The sequence below is a fragment of the Chiloscyllium plagiosum genome, unplaced genomic scaffold (genome assembly GCF_037043375.1).
Source record: "Chiloscyllium plagiosum isolate Xiang-an unplaced genomic scaffold, Cpla_swu_hap1 HiC_scaffold_2, whole genome shotgun sequence".
Lineage (NCBI taxonomy): Eukaryota > Metazoa > Chordata > Chondrichthyes > Orectolobiformes > Hemiscylliidae > Chiloscyllium > Chiloscyllium plagiosum.
The window spans coordinates 128,335,590-128,354,145 of record NW_028270140.1 but is presented as its reverse complement, the minus strand read 5'-3'; the positions used below and the strand labels follow the sequence as shown (position 1 = coordinate 128,354,145).

Sequence of the window (18,556 nt, the reverse complement as noted above, 5' to 3'; positions counted from 1 at the left end):
AAGATCTGGAGTGTGGGACAGAAGTGCAACCAAAAACAGAGAAGAAGGACAAACAGGAAGAAAGTTAGCCACCAGGATACACGAACACCAGCTAGCCACAAAAAGACACAACCCTCTCTCCCTCGTAGCCCTACACACAGATGAAAAAAAACACTGTTTCGACTGGGACAACACATTTATCCTGGGACAGGCTAAGCAAAGTCATGCCAGAGAATTCCTAGAGGCCTGGCACTCCAACCACAATGCCATAAACAAACACATAGACCTAGATGCCATCTATCAACCCCTCAGAAAACGAACAGGAAATGACATCACCACAAACCCCAGGAACCCCATCCAGGAGAAAGATATAAATAGAAAGCAGGAGACAACAGCTTCATTTCACTTGGAGGTCGCCACTGATGATGCTACCTAGCCAGGTAATGAAACGTCTGGATATCAAACCTACAGCTCAGCGAGCAAACCTACACCCTAGAGAAGAAGGTTTTTAAGGAAATCAAAAAGGGTGTGCAAGCACCCACACCCAATATATACATGGTCCATGGACTCCACAGCACCACAGGACAAGCAGTTGGGCTGGGAGTCCGTGAACCACCACAATCTGCGGTTGCAGGGAACCACTGTGTGCTGAACCCTCCACCCCAGATCCCTGAGAGAAAGGGGAGGACTCCCGCATAGAGAGCCCTCCGCTGGGGGTCCCCACCACCCAGAGGCAAATGGGCACACCAAGGCATGTCCGGGTGGTGGATGAAGGAGAAGAGGTGGATGGTGTGCAGCAGCAGTCCATACAGGGCCTGCCATGATACATCCCTGAAGGGAACAAAACTAAAATTCCGGAGGCAGCTCAGGTTGTGGGGCAGTGATTCCCAGGGGAAGTACAGGACTTTGGGGCCAATGTGAAATTCCGTCCGGACAGGGGTAAGCGCAGATGGGATTCCACCACATACCTGAGCATGCTCCAACTGGTGCGCTGTGTCGAGTCTGAGCACCGCTGTTTTAATGGCAGTGGCTACGAACCGAACGGCTATTGCTGCCCTGCTTCAAATTGTCTTCTATTACACACAACTCATTATTAGCCATTAATAGTCCCATTAGTAGCTATTAATTTTCCTAGCCTGATTGTTATCCACTCCTTATTTTTCCCACAGTTCTTTGGGCTCTATACCCAGCTATCATTTACTTCTTACATTTTCCCCACCCTATTTTCTGCATGTAAGCCAACATTTTTCTAGCTGCCATCAGTTCTGAGGAAGGGTCACGGGACCTGAAACATTAACCCTGATTTCTCTCCAGAAATGCTGCCAAACCTGCTGATCTTTTCCAGCAATTTCAGTTTTTGTTTCTGATTTATAGCATTCGCAGTTCTTTCAGTTTTTATTTCATCCCATTAATATTCCCATTTTCTTACTAATACTGATTTCTTCAAATCCATATTCTCACTAGACCCTTAGTTGTAAAACATTTTTGGGAGGTTATTTGTGCTCTCCTTTATGAAGTCAGAACCAAAGTATGTGTTCTGCCAATCCTTTGTTCCTCATTATCATTTTCTGGCTTCTGACTACAAAGGGCCCCCATTTGACTTTGCTGATCTTTTTCTCTTAAATTTTTTATATGACCTTTTAAATAATCTTCAAAAATTTTTATGTTCACTGCAATTTTACTCTCATACTTTATTTTCCCCCTCATGATTAAGCTTTCTCTTTTGCTGAATTCTAAAATACTCCCAATCCTCAAGCATACTGCTTTATGTGGCAATTTTATATGTCTCCTCTTTGCATCTAATACTATCTTTATTTTCATTTTTAAGCCATGGTCAAGACACTTTTACTTTTGTACCAGTAAAATTTACAAGAATGAGAGGTTATTTTATTGAAACATTTAAGAACTCCAGGAGACTTGACAGAGTGGATACTGAAGGGATATTTTCTTTCTTATGAAAGATTCAAACTGGAAGCATAGTTTAAAAATAAGGGTCTATGATACATTTAAGATGGAGCTGAAGAGAATTTGTTTCATTTCTGAGAATCATAAGTCTATGGAGTTCCCTTCCACAGAAAGAGGGAGGTGGAAGCAGGATTATTGAATTTTTTTAACATAGAGGTAGATAGAATAAGGGAGTCAAGGGAATAGAGGTAACCAGTGAATTGGAGATGACGCCACAATCAGAGGGATTAGATCGGCTACTCCTGCTCATAATTCATATGTTTATCTCTATGATGGTTAAGGGAGGAACTCTCTGGATGGATGCTCATATTTGCTGGGGGGTCTTACATTGAAAAACTGGATAAACATTGTTTTAAAAGGAATTAGTTGATATCAATAAGAGCAGATGAAAACTTATCTATAAAAGTAGATCTGTCAATGCTAAGGAGGTTAAATAAATGTAGATCTTAAGTGCTTGGAGGAGACAATTCATCAGCGTAAATGTCTCAACCTAAAATTAATAAAGTTTGGTCAGCAATTAGTTAACTTAAGATATCATAGAACCTAACATTAGGAATTGTTTTACCAACAAAGTATTGTTGATCATGGGTCACATTGTTAATATAATAAATTAATTCAGAAATCGTTCAATACTTAAGACAATCCATACTTTCCCCAAGGGTCCGCTGGATCCGCAAACAATACCACATCGATAGGGAGAGTCAGCTTGAAGTGGATACGTGACATCTTATTGTGCTGGATAATGACATTTTCAACACGATCAAGAGTTGCCAACTCGAAGTGAACCTTCAGGTTTATTACTTTCTGAAAGTTAAAAACAGTATGTTAGAAGCATTGCAATTGTGTGTAAGGTTGTCAAGTCAGGGAAATTCTACAATCATTGAGCACAAGGTCTACAGGTACTGACTGAAGCACTGGGATGATCACAAATTGAAGCATGTGACTTTAACTTACATTAGCATTTGGTACTTAGAATGTTGCTGGTATGCATGTCCACCTCCAGAATGATCTCCTCCACCAATTTGGTAAAGAGTATACTTCTGGCCAGAAATAAAGGCCAATAGCTTTACATATTAGACAAGGGAAAATGTACCATTAGAGTCCTACCCTTGTGCATTGAGAAATCAATATTCTTGTTCATCTGTTCGGATTTTGAAATTGCCCTTTCTTTCTTATGAATTTTGTAAACAAGATATGATCTACCTCATCCATTCATGAGAAAGCCACAAGCTCAGTGTGTGACAATTTTAAACAATTAATAAGGGTTGTAAAACCTTCTGGGAGTCCAATTATTGTTTACAAAATGAAACTGACAATGTAACGAATCTGTGCAGTTAATGTTGCAACCCATGGTCATGACTTTGAAGGTTCTCTATTGCCATTTAAGCTGTGACAGGTTACCCCCTTCTGTATACCACAAAAATAATCTAGCTGGCTACCTTAAAGTCATTACAGATGAAGCCTCATCAAAAATTCTTGATAAAGCAAGAAATCCTTAAAATCAAATATTACGAATTCTACATGCCTACCAGAGGTACGATCTTTAATGATTTCTTTTTGGAAGCCTTTTTAAGTATCTCACTGACCTCAACCCTGAAATAAAAATTGCAAACTGTGATAAGACAAATAGAACCTGACGGTTCATGTTCTGCTATCTGTAACAATATTGGCGTGGGTTAATTAATGAAAATGGAGACTAAATTTAATTAAGCTTAATTTCTATCTGAGTAAATGGGACTAGAAAAATATAAAGATATAAATTTCTTTCATTCTTGTCCTTTCCATCAGAGAGGACAACTATATTAAATACAGTTAAATAGAGCAACACGCATTACCACAACAGAAAGATGGGATGCAGACTGCATGGGCAGGTTAAATTTCTCTGTACTGCTGTATTTTCATTATGATCTAACTTTGTACCAAAATAGTTAACACTATTCAGAAATATAGCAAATTCTACACAATTCTTGGCATACAATTAAACAAGTTCAAAGCAAGTAGGGTGCCTTATCAAAACCTTAAAGCTCAAGCACAGCATTGAACAAATATCAGTCAAAATCAGGTTTGTATACCACAGTACTCTGCATGACTACATTTTAAAATGTCTTCATTGTCTATAATATTCACTATGTTAAATATCCACTCCTTTCACCACCAACACTGCCACAGCAGTATGTACCATTTACAAGATACAGTGTAGCAGTTCACCCAGGCTTCTTTGACAGCAACTTCAAGACCCTTGACCTCTCTAACCTGGAAAGGCAGGAGCAGTGGATGCATGGCAGCATTATCACCTGCAGGATTCCCCTAAACTGCACCTAACCCTAGCCATCCTGATTTGGAACTACATTACTGTTCCTTCATTGTCACTTAATTAAAACGCTGGCACTCAATTCCTAATAGCAACAAAATGGACCGCAGAGACAAGAAAGTAGTTCACCACTGTCATGTATATTTGCTTAGTCTAGCTCAGGAAAATTGATTAAGCCTTCGATAAGTTTGAACAATAATTAATTCATTATATATTAAGGAGCCCCTTGCAGTTTTCTAGATGTTTGACTAGCTCAGATGAAAACATGGTGCTTCTTTCTCATTGTTTCACATATTAATCCTTTTAAACCTGTATAATACATATCATGTTCTCAAAGGCAATTAGGGACAAGGAATGCCAGTTAGCCGAAGATCCCCACATCCTATGAGTAAATAAATTAAGAAAGGATATCGTGATCATATTAAAAAGTGCTATATAAAAGCATTCATTTTATTCAAACGGATTGACATACGCTATTCACCTTCATGACGAGCTTAACACTAACAGTGCTAGGAAGAAGCACTAAAACGGGCTTTAATTAGTCATTTCAGTGTTTCACTTAGTGTTTGAATGGAAAGACTGTCCACAGGCTTAAACTGAATGCAACTAGGAAAGATGTTCCCGCTGATCTCCCTGCATCACCATCATCAAACTTGCATTGAGAGAGGACACAAGATTCTAGCAGTGATCTGAATTAGTTAACCTGTGATTTTCATGTTTTATGTTATATTAGCTGTAAAACAGTTCTTTGACATACAAAATATGACCTCCTTCATTAAGAACTGATAACCATGGAAGGCTGGCTATAGATTGATATAGGATTTCTACATTCAGCAGATAATATTTATAATTATACTAAATATATGTTTGGAATATTCCTATCTAAAGCTCTCCACTCTTCTATGTCTCTCTCCTTGTCTCTTTCCTTATTAAAAACTTACTTTTTGACCCAGCTTTTGATGACTTGTCTTAATGTGCTTGATATCAAATTTTGTTGTTTTTTTTTCATTCCTTCCCAGTGGTACAAGTTACACAGGAGGTAAAAACAATGACTGCAGATGCTGGAAACCAGATTCTGGATCAGTGGTGCTGGAAGAGCACAGCAGTTCAGGCAGCATCCAAGGAGCTTTGAAATTGACGTTTCGGGCAAAAGCCCTTCATCAGGAATCAGCGTGGAGAGATAAGCTAGAGAAGGGTGGGGGTGGGGAGAAAGTAGCATAGAGTACAATGGATGAGTGTGGGAGGGGATAAAGGTGATAGGTCAGGGAGGAGAGGGTGGAGTGGATAGGTGGAAAAGGAGATAGGCAGGTAGGACAAGTCCGGACAAGTCATGGGGACAATGCTGAGCTGGAAGTTTAGAACTAGGGTGAGGTGGGGGAAGGGGAAATGAGGAAACTGTTGAAGTCCACATTGATGCCCTGGGGTTGAAGTGTTCCGAGGCGGAAGATGAGGCGTTCTTCCTCCAGGCGTCTGGTGGTGAGGGAGCGACAGTGAAGGAGGCCCAGGACCTCCATGTCCTCGGCAGAGTGGGAAGTGGAGTTGAAATGTTGGGCCACAGGGCAGTGTGGTTGATAGGTGCGGGTGTCCCGGAGATGTTCCCTAAAGCGCTCTGCTAGGAGGCGCCCAGTCTCCCCAATGTAGAGGAGACCGCATCGGGAGCAACGGACACAATAAATGATATTAGTGGATGTGCAAGTAAAACTCTGATGGATGTGGAAGGCTCCTTTAGGGCCTTGGATAGAGGTGAGGGAGGAGGAGTGGGCGCAGGTTTTACAGTTCCTGCGGTAGCAGGGGAAAGTGCCAGGATGGGAGGGTGGGTTGTAGGGGGGCGTGGACCTGTCCAGGTAGTCACGGAGGGAACGGTCTTTGCGGAAGGCGGAAAGGAGTGGCGAGGGAAATACATCCCTGGTGGTGGGGTCTGTTTGGAGGTGGCGGAAATGTCGGCGGATGATTTGGTTTATGCGAAGATTGGTAGGGTGGAAGGAGAGCACCAAGGGCGTTCTGTCCTTGTTACAGTTGGAGGGGTGGGGTCTGAGGACGGAGGTGCGGGATGTAGACGAGATGTGTTGGAGGGCATCTTTAACCAGAGTCAACACCTCTCATAGGCATCATTCAGCGCAGGAAGAAAATAATTGGTTTCTTGCTGCAACCTGATGCTTATTGGACCTTCACTCAGTTTAACTCTGCTACTGTGTCCACCTCATCACCACCTGCATGATATGTACTGAAGGGCTCTCACCAATCTTATGCTGACAATCCTATCACACTTCCCAACTGCAGAGGGCTCACCATCTGACAGTAAAGGTGCCATAGTCTCAGAAGACCATAGTGCTGCTCTCTCATTAGAGAGATAACTGAGTGAATTTAATCTGAGGGTCACCACACCTCGGATGGGAGGCAAGGTTGAGAAGGTAAGACCTTCATGGTGACCTCAGCCAGTGTAGGAATTGAACCCAAGCTGTTGGTATCACACTGCATCACAAATCAGCTGTCCAGCCAACTGAGTTAACTGACTATGCCTGCTCATTGAGTTCTCTTGCACATATTCCAATGTCATTTCTTTTTTCTTTCATTGCAGAATAAGCTTGAGTACAACAGGGAAGAGAGATGACACAGACTAGTGAAGGCCCTCATACATTCAAAATGCAATCCAGTCTGGTGACGAAGCACCAAGACTGCTCTTGTGCAGATGATGAGAACAGAATGGTAGAAGCTGGTGAACATTGTTGTTTGTTCTTCTAAAAGTGCAGCCACTCTCATACATTCGTTTACACTAGACCTAGGAGAGTCCATCATCTCACAATATTTATCATCAACCATGTCAATCCACTTGAAAAAAATCTGTTTAGATAGCACTTTTTAACATAATCAAGATGTCCTTTATTTCTAATTTATTTGTTCGCAGGATGTGGACATCTCTTGCTAGGCTAGCATTTACTGTCCATCCTTAATTGCCCTTGAGAGGGTGGTACATAGTCCACAGGTTTGAAAGGGTTAATCACTGAAATTTATTTTGATGGCAGGAATCTGGAATAAAAGCCCATTCCAGTGGAGACCACGTAACCACTGTCGCTTGTCATAAAAACCTATTTGGTTCACTAATGTCCTACAGGGAAGAAAACCTGCTGCGTTTACCTGGTCTGGGACTATATATGACTCTAGACCCATGCAATGTAGTTGATCTTAACTGCTCTCTGGGCAATGAGGGATGGGCAATAAACACTGGCCTATTCACAATGTTCACATTCATTTCATGAAGGTATTAATCTCACCAGATTAATTTCACCTACCAGTCATCCATTTTGTCATGGTGGGTTTTAGTTCAGACATTTTCAAAGTTGTTTAACTACATAAACTAGCCACACTGGCTACCTCACCAATTACTAGTCTGCCTAGACACAGATTTTTGAATAGCTGCCCACTGAAAACAGCAACATAGTGGTTCTTTGCTGTAATATTACAAAGTTACTCTGTTTTATATATATAATGGTCTTTAAAGCTACTTTGATTTCTGAAAATGCAATAAAAACTGTTGACAATTCTATTGTAACTGATGGTTTTTTTAAAAAATCTATTAGTCAGATGCACTTATAGCATGTTAACCATTTGTTGAATTTTGGTAATACAAAGTCTGAGGAGACAGCCACCTTAATTAGACCATAGACACTGGATCAGAAATTAGACAGTTCAGCCCATTGAGTCTGCTCCACCATTCAATCATGGCTGATAAGTTTCTCAACCTCATTCTCCCATTTTCTCTCTGTAACTCTTGATCCCTTGCTACTCAAGAACCTATCTATCTCAGTCTTAAATATACTCAATGACCTAGCCTCCACAGCCTTCTGTGGCAATGAATTTCATAGATTCACTACGCTCTAGCTGAAGAAGTTTCTCCCTAACTCCATTCTAAAAGGTATTCCCTTTACTCTAAGGCCACGCCCTCGGGTCTGTCCTATCAATGGAAACATCCTCCCAATATCTACTCTGTCCAGGCCATTCAGTAAGTTTCAATTAGATCCCCCTTCTTCCTTCTAAACTCCACGAACTATAGACTCAGAGTCCACAAACATTCCTCATATGTTAAGCTTTTAATTCCCGGGACCATCCTCATGAACCTCCTCCGTTCAGGGCCAGTACATCCTTCCGAGATATGGGGCCCAAAACTGTGCACAATACTCCAAACGTGGTCTGACAAGAATCTTATAGAACCTCAGAAGTACATCCCTGCTTTTATATTCAAGTTCTCTCAAAATAAATGCCATCATTGCATTTGCCTTCCTAACTACTGGCTCAATCTGCAAGTTTACCTTGAGAGAATCCCAGACTAGAACTCCCAAGTCTCATTGCACTTCAGATTTCGGAATTTTCTCTCCATTTAGAAAATAGTCCATGGCTCTATTCTTCCTACCAAAGTGCATAGCCTCACACTTTCCCACATTGTACTCCATCTGCCACTTCTTTGCCCACTCTCCTGACCTGCCCAAATACTTCTGTAGCCTCCTCAATGCTATCTGTCCCTCTACCGATCTTGGTATCATCTGCAAACTTAGCCAGTTCTTTCATCCAGATCATTAATATATAATGTGAAAAGTTATGGACCCAACATTGACCCTTGCAGAACACCACTTGTCACCGCTGCCATCCTGAGAAGGACCCTGTTATCCCCACTCTGTACTTTCTGACAGACAGCCAAGATTCTACCCATGCTAGCAGCTTGCCTCTACAGCGTGGGCCCTTATTTTACTCAGTAGCCTCCTGTGTGGCACCTTGTCAAAGGCACTTTTCAAAAGAATATTCAAGATGTTAATACAAACAGATTTCCACTTGTTATTTGCTTTCATGTCACGCAGAAAGATTTGGTGAAAATCACACTCACAGTTTATGTCGACTATTAATGAACACTTAAATGTCAAAAAATAACGATGATTTGAAAAGACATGAAAGGCCATGATGAAGAAACATCAAAAGAATAACCAGCATACTGCTTTGACTTGTTCAGCGGCTCATGATTTAACGAGTTACCAGTGATATCTACCATGTTGGTACTAATACTCTAAAAGAAAAATCATAATAAAAGAGAGTTTGTGTGATATAAAGACAGGAAGTGCCTGGAGAAACTCAGCTAGTCTGGCAGCATCTATGGAGAGAGTAAAAATGTTAGGATTTTGAGTCCAACGTGATGCTGCTTTAGAACTGAAGAAGTCATATTACATTTGAAATGTTAACTCTGTTTCTCTCTCCACAGATGGGATCAGACCTGCTGAGTTTCTCCGGCACTTCCTGTTTTTATTTCAGATCTCCAGCAACAATAGTATTTTGCTTTTGTTTGATGTTGCGTGGTATCTCTAGTTCATCAGATCAAATTGTTCTCACTTCTAGTAATGTCTGTAATATATCTGTGAACACATGCACATCATTTTGCTGATGTATCACTTTGGATATTACCTAACTCAAAGTTTCTCTAGACTCAACCCAACTTACTAAGGACAAAGTCGATACTTGAAAGATTAGACATTCAAATTAAATTCCCATTTGAATATTGAATTTTCGCACATTAAACTTATTGATTTTGTAGTAGCAACTATTCTGGCACCAGTAAACTGTCCCAATCTAGTATGAAGGAATTTAACAGATTTCATTCGGATACTTACGCAATATATTTTAAGATGGCTTTGCACTGAGTGTCATCTTGTAGTTCTGATTGGTGTGTGCTGGTATGGATTTTGGGCCACATAAATATTGGACCGCCACTTATGATGAAAGCCTTTGAATTTACCTTAGAAATCAGTTCATTAATGGCTTCCTGAAAGGCTGCTTTAATTCCTTCTTCTGAATTCAAATAAGGGAAAGTAAAAAAGAGCTGGTGAAAAATTTTGCAATTTGTCACATTTTTCATAAATTCTAGTGTTAGGTTTAAAAATAGACTAGTCAATTTATCAGGCGCTCTTCTGACATAGTGAGTAAAGTCCAGAGGCAGAATCAGCCCAGGTGGTGAACAACATGGGCCAGACCAAGGAAGTTAGGAAAATTGTATGAGATAGCCAACACAGAGTTTCTCACGGTCAAGTACAAAAACATTTCATTTTCTAAACAATGTTGAAGAGTGACAAGCCTATTCACATGCACAAGCAACTCATTAATGCCGAATCAATCCTCTTTTATATGCAGTTTCCGATTTTCTGACCTGCCAGTTAGAAGCTACAGGGTGACAACTCCCAACACGAAAGTCAGAGCAATTACCTGGCACCTCCAAGTCTCTGCTTGCTCCTTTGGGCCTCCATTTTGAACATGCAGCACTAACATCTCAGGAAATGCTCTACGGGCTGTGACCATATGCACCTCCAATCCAAGGACCTTGGCATCCAATGTGTACCAGCCTCACTAAACCCTCATGGCACATCTCTGACGAATTTGCAAGATGGTTTGGCATTTCCATGCAAACCTTTACAGTACACCCGGCACTTTTAATAGCAATGCTGCAGCCAAGACACTGTGTGCAGGGAAAGGCATCCGTTTCATGGATTCAAACAGGGTTCACTTCAGTGCTCCTCACTTGATCTCTTAGAGTGCACTTACTTTGCTCTTGGTTGGAGGCTCATAGCATTCCTGCTTTTCATTGCCTTGCCCCCTCACTCAGAGCTTAAATGCTCAGTACTCGGTATTTATTTGCTTTTTACTGCAAATACAGACTCAGGCAGATTGTCATGCTTGCCAGCAGTGATCAGCCAAGGTATGTTGTTGAATGGCCATTATGTGACATCTCATACCTGAACTATGGGCCATTTGCCCATTATTAGACATAAAGACCATAAGAAATAGGAACAGGAGTAGGCCATTTGGCCCCTCAAATTAGCTCCACCATTCCATAGAATCAAGGTTGATCTGACATCCCTGATCTCTACTTTCCTGCATTTTACCAGTAACCCTTGATTCCCCTACTGATCAAGAATATATCTCAGCCTTAAATATAGGCAAGGAATTTTCCTCAACTTTGTGACAAGGAGCAACAATGACTCACAGCCTTCTGAGCGAAGGAATTCCTCCTCGTCTTAATTTGGTGCCCCTTAGACACTCCCATGATGGCAAACTTCCTCTCAGCATTTACTCTGTCAAGCCTCTGAAGAATCCTATATGTTTCAATGAGATCAACCCTCATTCTTTTAAACACCAGTGAGCAGACTCCCAATTGTTTAGCCTTTATGTGTAAGAAAATCCCTCCAAACCGGGAAGCTGCCTAATGAACATTCGCTGAACTGCTTCCAATGAAATTATATTTTTCCTTCAATAATGGGAGCAAAACTGCTCACAGTACTCCAGATGAGGTCACCCTAGCACCTATTATAGTTGCAGTAAGTCTTCCCTACCCTTATACTCCAACCCTCCTGAAATAAGGGCCAACATTCCATTAGCCCTCCTGATTACCTGCTGCACCAGTATGCTAGCTTTCTGTGTTTTGTGTGTTTTATAATGGGACTTCTCAGCCTCAGGGTCTGATCCCATAAGAATCTCACCAGTGACCTCTTACTGCCTGATTGGAGTTGGCAGCGCAAGTCATTGCTGACTCTCCAGCCAGTGACAGAGACACTGTCACCTCCATATAACTCCCCCTATCCCACACTCACTGTTGCGTTGTGACCGGGTTGAGAAATCCACCCCAGCCACCCGAGAAGCTGAGGAATATCGAAATTAGGAGAAGTCATAGGCAATGCAGTTTTTTATTCCTTTTCTGTTCTTTTGTTCTCCCTTTGAAAATGAACAACTTTACATTTCCTCACACGACACTCCATTTACCAACTTCTTGCCCACTTACATACCCAATCAATATCTTTCTCTAAACTCTTTCTATTTTTGTCACAACTTGCCTTTCCACCTATTTTAGTTTCATACCATACAAACCTTCCAAATGATACCTTTCACCTTCCAAACACATGATCAATTCCATCTAGAAGGACAAGAGCAGCAGTACATGGATACATGGGAAAGTTCCCTTCCAAGCCACTCATTTTCCTGACTTGGAAATATATCCCCGTTCTTCACTGTCGCTGGGTCAAATTCCTGAAATTCCCTCCCTAATGGCATTGTGAGTCAACCCAGAGCAGGAGGACAGCAGCGATTTAAGGAGACAGTGCACTGCCACCTTCTAAAAGGTAACTAGGGATGGGCAATAAATGCTGGACAGCCAGCGATGCCTACTTTGCACAGATGAATAAAGTGCATCAGGGTGGCAGAACAGATTGCAGTATATAGCGGTACAGCTGCACAGAAGGTGAACAGAGAGAGATCAACATTAACATTTGAGAGGTCTGTTCAAAAGTCTAATAAAAACAGGGAAAAAGCTGTTTTTGAATCTGTTGGTTTACATTCACTTCCTTCCTCCAAGTCATTAATATATATTGTAACCGTTGCAGTTGCAGCACTGATCCCTTTGAAACCCCACGAGCTACAGCATGACAACCTGAAAAAGAACCCCTTATTCCCTCTCGATGTTTCCTGCCCATTGGCCAATTCCCTATCTATATTAATATACTGTGGGCTGTTATCTTATGATGCACCAAACATATTGCACGTGCATCATCTAGATGGTCATAATTAAAAGTCAAAGTAGTCCTTAGTTAAGGAGAAAGTGAGGACTGCAGATGCTGGAGATCAGAGCTGAAAATGTGTTGCTGGAAAAGCGCAGCAGGTGAGGCAGCATCCAAAGAGTAGGCGAATCGACATTTCAGGCATGAGCCCTTCGAGAAGGGCTCATGCTCATTCTCCTGCTCCTTGGATGCTGCCTCACCTGCTGCGCTTTTCCAGCAACACATTTTTAGCTCTAGTCCTCAGTTAAGGCAAGAGTGCCTGTCATCAAGGTATAGTCAGTTAAAGGTATTGTGCACAGTCTGCGTGCTTCAGCAAGGTCATTAATCTGCTTAGGGCAATCAGGTTCAGAGACTGTCTCCCTATAGTCCTGGGAGTGGGCTACAGTCAGTCCTGCAGGTCCAGTGTAGTCAGTCTGGGGATTCATGCTATGTCAGTTGGAGAACTGCATGGCGATCAGTCAGCAGTCTGGTCAGTCAGCAGTTGAGGTATCCATCCAGGAAAGTCTGCTGGTAGGCAAGTTCGTCCTTGGGATAATCAAAATGAAGTCTAAGGGGGGTAGTCCTCAGTCAAATCAAGACACACACCCTTCAGCTCGGGTTCCTTGCACAGTAAATTAAAGTCAGCCTCCCAAATTAGACCAGGGACTTGGGTACAGTCAGTCTGGCGCTTAGAGCTATCAAGGTCGGGGTCCATACCTCTACAATATGGGAAGTGAGCCACGGTCAGCCCTGTTTGTCCAGCATGAACAGTCCAGGGAGTCATGGGAGATGTGACTGGGAGCTGTACATAGATAAGTCAGAGTCTGGTCAGTCATTAGTCGGGGCTGTCTATCCAAGTCAGTCAAGAATTTGGGCCGTGGTCAGTCTGAGAGGGGGTTTATAATGCTGCAGTACACAGACTACAGAACTCAGATATGGGGTTTACATTTAGCATGTTGGAATGCAGAGGGGATTAACAAAGGGGGGAGCAACTCAACAGCAGGTGAATGAGGTGTCAGTGGGGGAGCACTTTGGGGCCAGCGGCCATAATTCTATTTGTTTTAAAATAGTGATGGAAAAGGATAGACCAGATCTAAAAGTTGAAGTTCTAAATTGGAGAAAGGCCAATTTTGACGTTATTAGGCAAGAACTTTCGAAAGCTGATTAGAGGAAGATGTTCGCAAGTAAAGGGACGGCTGGAAAATGGGAGGCCTTCAGAAATGAGATAACAAGAATCCAAAGAAAGTATATTCCTGTCAGGGTGAAAGGGAAGGCTGGTAGGTACAGAGAATGCTGGATGACTAAAGAAATTGAGGGTTTGGTTAAGAAAAAGAAAGAAGCATATGTCAGGTATAGACAGGATAGATCGAGTGAATCCTTAGAAGAGTATAAAGGAAGTAGGAGTATACTTAAGAGGGAAATCAGGAGGGCGAAACGGGGACATGAGATAGCTTTGGCAAATAGAATTAATGAGAATCCAAAGCATTTTTACAAATATATTAAGGACAAAAGGGTAACTAGGGAGAGAATAGGGCCCTCAAAGATCAGCAAGGCGGCCTTTGTGTGGAGCCACAGAAAATTGGGGAAATACGAAATGAATATTTTGCATCAGTATTTACTGTGGAAAAGGATATGGAAGATATAGACTGTAGGGAAATAGATGGTGACATCTTGCACAATATCCAGATTACAGGGGAGGAAGTGCTGGATGTCTTGAAACGGTTAAAAGTGGATAAATCCCCAGGACCTGATCCGTTGTAAACACGAACTCTGTGGGAAGCCAGAGAAGTGATTGCTGGGCCTCTTGTTGAGATATTTGTATAATCGATAGTCACAGGTGAGGTGCTGGAAGACTGGAGGTTGGCAAACGTGGTGCCACTGTTTAAGAAGGGTGGTAAAGACAAGCCAGGAAACTATAGACCGGTGAGCCTGACCTCGGTGGTGGGCAAGTTGTTGGAGGTAATCCTGAGGGACAGGATGTACATGTATTTGGAAAGGCAAGGAACCCTTCCACTGACACCCTCCTTCGACTGACTGAACTGGTCCTCACCCTGAACAACTTCTCTTTCCAATCCTCCCACTTCCTCCAAACCAAAGGAGTAGACATGTGCACCCGCTATGCCTGCCTCTTCGTCGGATATATGGAACAGTCCATCTTCCGCAGTTACATTGGCACCACCTCCCACCTTTTCCTCTGCTACATCGATGACTGTATCGGCGCTACCTCGTGCTTCCACGAGGAGGTTGAACAGTTCATCCACTTTACTAACACCTTCCACCCCGACCTCAAATTTACCTGGACCGTGTTTCAGACTCCTCCCTCCCCTTCCTAGACCTCTCCATTTCTATCTCAGGCGACCGATTCAACACGGACATTTACTATAAACCGACCGACTCCCACAGCTACCTAGATTACACCTCCTTTCACCCTGTCCCCTGTAAAAACGCCATCACATATTCCCAATTCCTTCGTCTGCGCCTCATCTGCTCCCAGGAGGACCAATTCCAATACCGAACAACCCAGATGGCCTCCTTCTTCAAAGACCGCAATTTCCCCCCAGATGTGGTTGACGATGCTCTCCACCGCATCTCCTCCACTTCCCGCTCCTCCGCCCTTGAACCCCGCCCCTCCAATCGTCACCAGGATAGAACCCCACTGGTCCTCACCTACCACCCCACCAACCTCCAGATACATCGTATCATCTGCTGTCATTTCCGCCACCTCCAAACAGACCCCACCACCAAGGATATATTTCCCTCCCCTCCCCCATCAGCATTGTGGAAAGACCACTCCCTCCGCGACTCCCTCGTCAGGTCCACACTCCCCACCAACCCAACCTCCACTCCCGGCACCTTCCCCTGCAACTACAAGAAATGCAAAACATCCGCCCACACCTCCCCCCTCACTTCTCTCCACGGCCCCAAGGGATCCTTCCATATCCATTAGAAATTCACCTGCACCTCCACACACATCATTTACTGCATCCGCTGCACCCGATGTGGCCTCCTCTACATTGGGGAGTCAGGCCGCCTACTTGCGGAACGTTTCAGAGAACACCTCTGGGACACCCGCACCAACCAACCCAACCGCCCCGTGGCTGAACACTTTAACTCCCCCTCCGCCAAGGACATGCAGGTCCTTGGCCTCCTCCATCGCCAGACCATGGCAACATGACACCTGGAGGAAGAGTGCCTCAAACCCTCCAACCACAAGGAGTGAATGCAGATTTCTCCAGCTTCCTCATTTTCCCTCCCCCCACCTTATCTCAGTCCCAACCTCGGACTCAGCACTACCTTCTTGACCTGCAATCTTCTTCCCGACCTCTCCGCCCCCACCCCCTCTCTGCCCTATTACCCTCACCTTTAACCTCCTTCCACCTATCACATTGCCAATGCCCCTCCCCCAAGTCCCTCCTCCCTACCTTTTATCTTAGCCTGCTTGGCACACCTTCCTCATTCCTGAAGAAGGGCTTATGCCCGAAATGTCGATTCTCCTGCTCCTTGGATGCTGCCTGACCTGCAGTGCTTTTCCAGCAACACATTTTTCAGGGTTGTTTTTCAGACTGGAGGCCTGTGACCAGGGGAGTGCCATGAGGATCGGTGCTGGGCCCTCTACTTTTTGTCATTTACATAAATGATTTGGATGCTAGCATAAGAGGTACAGTTAGTAAGTTTGCAGATGACACCAAAATTAAAGGTGTAATGGACAGTGAAGAGGGTTAACTCAGATTACAACAGGATTTGGACCAGATGGGTCAATGGGCTGAGAAGTGGCAGATGGAGTTTAATTCAGATAAATCTTAGCAGGACTTATACACTTAATGGTAAGGTCCTCGGGAGTGTTGCTTAACAAAGAGACTTTGGAGTGCAGGTTCATAGCTCCTTGAAAGTGGAGTCACAGGTTGATAGGATAGTGAAGAAGGCGTTTGGTATGCTTTCCTTTATTGGTCAGAGTATTGAGTACAGGAGGGGAGTATTGAGTACAGGAGGTCATGTTGCGGCTGTACAGGACCTTGGTTAGACCACTGTTGGAATATTGCGTGCAATTCTGGTCTCCTTCCTATCGGAAAGGTGTTGTGAAACTTGAAAGGGTTCAGAAAAGATTTACAAGGATGTTGCCAGGATTGGAAGATCTGAGCTACAGGGAGAGGCTGAATAGGCTGGGCTATTTTCCCTGGAGCTTCGGAGGCTGAGGGGTGACTTTATAGAGGTTTACAAATTTATGAGGGGTATGGATAGGATAAATAGACAAAAGTCTTTTCCCTGGGGTCGAGGAGTCCAGAACTAGAGGGAATAGGTTTAGAGTGAGAGGGGAAAGATATAAAAGAGACCTAAGGGGCAACGTTTTCATGCAGAGGGTGGTACGTGTATGTAATGAGCTGCCAGAGGATGTGGTGGAGGCTTGTACAATTGCAACATTTAAGAGGCATTTGGATGGGTATATGAATAGGAAGGGTTTGGAGGGATATGGGCCGGGTGCTGGCAGGTGGGACTAGATTGGGTTGGGATATCTGGTTGGCATGGACGGGTTGGACCGGAAGGTCTGTTTCCATGCTGTACATCTCTATGACTGTATGACTCTATAGAAGGTGGTGGCAGAGAGAGAGATAAAGAGAGAGAGAGAGAGAGAGGTAATAGAGCAAGGAAGGGGAAAGAGTAATGAATGAGGTGGAGGAATCGACAATCAGCAAAATCCTGGCTTTAATGAAGAGACATGACTGCACTTGGCATGTTGATCCAAAGTGCCTCAGCCTGAGGGGGTAAAACGATGAGACGACACGGGAAAATTCTCTTACAGAATTTTAGTATAAAAAATGTCATTACATAAGAGGCAATAAAAATTCTAATTTTTCCATGATAGAAAAAATTGACAAAATATGTAAAACAGATTAATTTAAATGAAATAAAGTATTTAATAAAAGATTGCTCACCATCAGTTTTGTTGATAACTCCTTCCAACTGAACTCCTCCCTTTATTCGAAACAACAAATCTTCCGAATCAATTGGCAGCTGAAACAATTGATTGAAATGAAGTAATCCTTTGTCTAAATAATGTATAAATTTACTGTGCATGTTTTCTACTCATTCATGACTTGTGAGCATCTATTGTCAATACCCTGGACTTTTCCTTCTGGCCTTTTACTTGTACTTGATTTTGCATTGAGAACTGCTGATGTGAACTTGGCCTTCTTAACTTCCCTGCTCCCCTCACCCACTATGACCCCCTGCCTCCTCCTGAATTAACTGTGTTCCATTCCCTCAGGTCTAGCACCTATCCAATCATCAAACCTGGCGACCAGGGTGGTGAGGTCTGCGCTGTTGATCTCTATCTGGCAGAGGCTGAGAGCTAACTGTCAGACACTTCTTCCTATGTGCCCCAGGATCCTGACTCCACTGTTGAACATTATGCCATAGTTACCAGGAGTGTCATGGACTCATTTTCTCTGGACGTCTTGGCATTCACAGTTTTCCACTTCAGTCTCCCAGTCCTGTATTGCCTAATTCTAACTCCTTCCCAAAATCCACAAACCAGACTGTCCTGGCAGATCCATGAGTTCAGGCTGTTCCTACCCCACTGAACATATTTATTGATATCACAACTCTACTTTTCCCCCTTTGTTCAGTTTTCCCCCACTTACATTCACTTTACACTGATGCCTCAATAAAACAGTTTTGCAGTCCTAACCACCTCCTATTCCCATCATGGTGGTCTGAAGGCTTTTCCAGCACCACTCTAATC

The 18,556-nt window shown here is 43.1% G+C and overlaps 1 protein-coding gene across 1 annotated transcript in view; it reads right to left on the bottom strand.

Moving 5' to 3' along the window:
* The window catches only part of LOC122565351 (ufm1-specific protease 2-like), a 63,656-nt gene extending 45,853 nt beyond the window's left edge, over positions 1-17,803 (bottom strand). Inside the window, exons 1-3 of the mRNA XM_043721235.2 lie at positions 17,748-17,803; positions 9,907-10,084; positions 2,594-2,748 (exon numbers count right to left, since the gene is read on the bottom strand). Of these exons, the coding sequence (XP_043577170.1) occupies positions 2,594-2,670 (77 nt within the window). The 5' untranslated portion in view covers positions 2,671-2,748; positions 9,907-10,084; positions 17,748-17,803. The remainder of the gene's footprint in view (positions 1-2,593; positions 2,749-9,906; positions 10,085-17,747) is intronic.
* Between the last annotated feature and the right edge of the window lie 753 nt (positions 17,804-18,556).